This window comes from Triticum urartu, chromosome 3A (genome assembly GCF_056163025.1).
Source record: "Triticum urartu cultivar PI428250 chromosome 3A, HENAU_Tu73, whole genome shotgun sequence".
In the NCBI taxonomy this organism is placed as follows: domain Eukaryota; kingdom Viridiplantae; phylum Streptophyta; class Magnoliopsida; order Poales; family Poaceae; genus Triticum; species Triticum urartu.
The window spans coordinates 207,870,875-207,873,970 of NC_141875.1; the positions used below are offsets into that span (position 1 = coordinate 207,870,875).

At 61.8% G+C, this 3,096-nt stretch overlaps 1 protein-coding gene across 1 annotated transcript; it reads left to right on the top strand.

Annotated features, from left to right (window-relative positions):
* The first annotated feature begins 1,035 nt into the window (after window positions 1-1,035).
* Window positions 1,036-2,605, top strand: LOC147979222 (geranylgeranyl diphosphate reductase, chloroplastic-like). The gene has a single exon (XM_087546815.1). The coding sequence runs from the start codon at window positions 1,102-1,104 to the stop codon at window positions 2,443-2,445; it is 1,344 nt and encodes a 447-aa protein (XP_087402941.1). The 5' UTR covers window positions 1,036-1,101; the 3' UTR covers window positions 2,446-2,605.
* Window positions 2,606-3,096: the final 491 nt, after the last annotated feature.

Consider the following 3,096-nt stretch of genomic DNA (forward strand, 5'->3'; position numbering starts at 1 on the left):
CCAAACAGAAAACTTGGTCTAATGGTGATCCAAACGGACGTCCGTGTTCGCCTGTTGTCCGTTTGTTCTCCCTCCCGATCCAAATTGAACGCAAAAATAAGTCACGAATGGGTCCGCGGCGGACAAAACGAGCGCTCTCGTCGTCCGCTCTCGTCCGCTGCTGCCCTCTAGTGTCCGCCCTGGCCCTACTAGTCAGCGACACCGCACGGTTCGCTCGATAGGAAACTGCAGGCGAGATCCGACCACAGGCGCCGTGCAGCGCCTGCGCCTCCACGGTGCCGGCCTGGCGGGCACCCTCGCCCTGTCGCTGGAGCGCCTCCCCGTGCTTGAGTCTGTCTTGCTCTTCGGGAACGCGCTCTCCGGCGGGATCCCGGAGGGCTACGCGTCCCTGGCGCCCACACTCCACAAGCTCAACCTCAGCCGCAACGCGCTGTCAGGTGAGATCCCGGCCTTCCTCGGCGCCTTCCCCTGGCTCCGCCTGCTCGACCTCTCGTACAACGCCTTCTCCGGCGAGATCCCGCTGGGGCTCTTCGACCCCTGCCCCCGCCTCCGCTACGTCTCGCTCGCGCACAATGCGCTCCGGGGCGCCGTCCCGCCCGGCATCGCCAACTGCTCACGACTCGCGGGCTTCGACCTCTCCTACAACCGCCTCTCCGTCGAGGAGGAAAGCTGCGTCTTTATCCACACCGGCAACCTCGCTTGTCCGCTTTTTGGTTTTGTGCTTGGATTCATCCACAGGCTGTGCCTGTCCGCCGCATGTCCTTTAGACGGACGGACGACCCAAACAAACAAAATATAGACAAAATTCGTGTCCGTTTGAATCGTTTCATTGGAGTTGCTCTAACATCCGCTAAATGTACTTAAGGGACGTGTCATTGTCACTTCCTCTTATTTATAGTCTATAATACTGCAAGCTGATGTCGTAAGGCATCCTGTTTCTTGTCTTACTCACTGACATGCGGGTCCAATTTTAGTTTTCAAATCATAGCGCCAGCTGGGCCCTAGATTCATCCCCGTCGACGGTCAGTGTAGCTACACTACACTCCAACCCACCAAGCACCCAAATCTCATACCCACATTCGCCCACAGGCCAAGCAAACCATGGCGACCATGGCCGCCGCAGTCTGCCACTCCCCAGCTCGCCTCTCCATCTCCTGCTCCTACTCTTCCTCCCACTCCGCACCTGCGCGCCCGCTGCGCGTGGCCGTGGTGGGCGGCGGCCCGGCAGGCGCGTCAGCGGCCGAGGCGCTAGCTTCCGCAGGAGCCCAGGCGTTCCTCCTGGAGCGCAGTCCGGCGGGGGCCAAGCCCTGCGGCGGCGCCATCCCGCTCTGCATGCTCGACGAGTTTGCCATCCCGCTGGGGCTCGTCGACCGCCGCGTCACCCGCATGCGCGTCCTCTCCCCCTCCAACCTCGCCGCCGACTTCGGGCGGTCGCTCCCCCCCGGCGCCCATATCCCCATGCTCCGCCGCGAGGTGCTCGACTCCTTCCTCCGCACCCGCGCCGCCGACGCGGGGGCCACCCTCGTCCCGGGCCTCGTTACCTCGCTCTCCCTCCCCGCGGGACCCACCGAGCCGTACCTCGTTCACTACATCTCGTCCGGCGATGGCCCCTCGCCCACTCGGAGCGTCCTTGAGGTCGACGCCGTCGTGGGCGCGGACGGCGCGAACAGCCGGGTCGCCCGGGAGGTCGGCGCGGGCGACTACTCGACGGCCATCGCGTTCCAGGAGCGCATCCGGCTCCCCGACAAGGCCATGGAGTACTACGACGACCTCGCCGAGATGTACGTGGGCGGGGACGTGTCCCCGGACTTCTACGGCTGGGTGTTCCCCAAGTGCGACCACGTGGCCGTGGGGACCGGCACCGTGGCCGCCAAGCCGGAGATCAAGAAGCTGCAGTCGGGCATCCGGGCGCGGGCGGGGCCCAAGATCGCCGGGGGCCGCGTGATCAAGGTGGAGGCGCACCCGATCCCGGAGCACCCGCGGCCGCGGCGCGTGGTGGGGCGCGTGGCCCTGGTGGGCGACGCGGCGGGGTACGTGACCCGGTGCTCCGGCGAGGGCATCTACTTCGCGGCCAAGTCCGGCCGGCTGTGCGGGCAGGCGATGGCCAAGGAGTGGCGGCTGACGGGCGCGGTGACGGAGGGCGGGATCAGGCGCGGGTACCTGCGGCGGTGGGACGACGAGTTCCTGCTGACGTTCCGGTTCCTGGACCTGCTGCAGCGCGTCTTCTACGGCGATAACGCCGGGCGCGAGGCGCTGGTGGAGATGTGCGCGGACGAGCACGTGCAGCGCCGGACGTTCGACTGCTACCTGCACAAGCGGATGGCGCCCGGCGAGCCGTGGGCCGACCTCCAGCTCCTGTGGCGCACCGCCGGCAGCATGGTGCGATGCAGCGTCCTCGGCAAGGAGGTCCAGCGCCTCCGCCGGCTCGAGCTGCTGCAGGCTTAGAGACAGGAAATCCCTTCTCTTCTCTTTCTGCAAGCAATGGCCAATGTATACCGATACTGTACTGAATAATGTGGTGAACCATGAGCTGCGCAATTTCTGCATTTGCGATATGTGATGCAAGTTTGATATGGAATTTTATGAAATGTCACCATTGAGCTGAGCACCATTTGATCTGCAGCTGCTACTTTGCACCCGTCTGCCCTGCGAAATGGTCGGTTTGTCACACAGATTGTGCTCGAGCTGACATTTGCACAATGTTTAGACTAGGGACGGAAATAGATTAAAGCAACTCTAGCACACCCCTTGAAACTGTAACCCGTATAGCCGTTTTAAGGGCAGAGAAAAACGCGTTATAAAGGTCGAAATCGGTTGCAGCGGAACATCGCCCGCAAACCCGATCGGTAAAAGTTTGAGGGCCGAACCAATCGGATTTGCGGGCGCTGTTCCGCGCGCACCCGATTTCGGCCCTCAAACTATAAAGCCAAATAATGTAATTAACCACGATTTTGACAAATAAATCATAAATTACAAGAATTCAAATACAGTTTTTGTGACATTTTGTATCGCCCTCGATGCGGCTATATCTCCCACGTGTCGAAGCACGACTTAGAGGCATAACCGCATTGAAAACAATGTCGCAAGTGAGGTAAT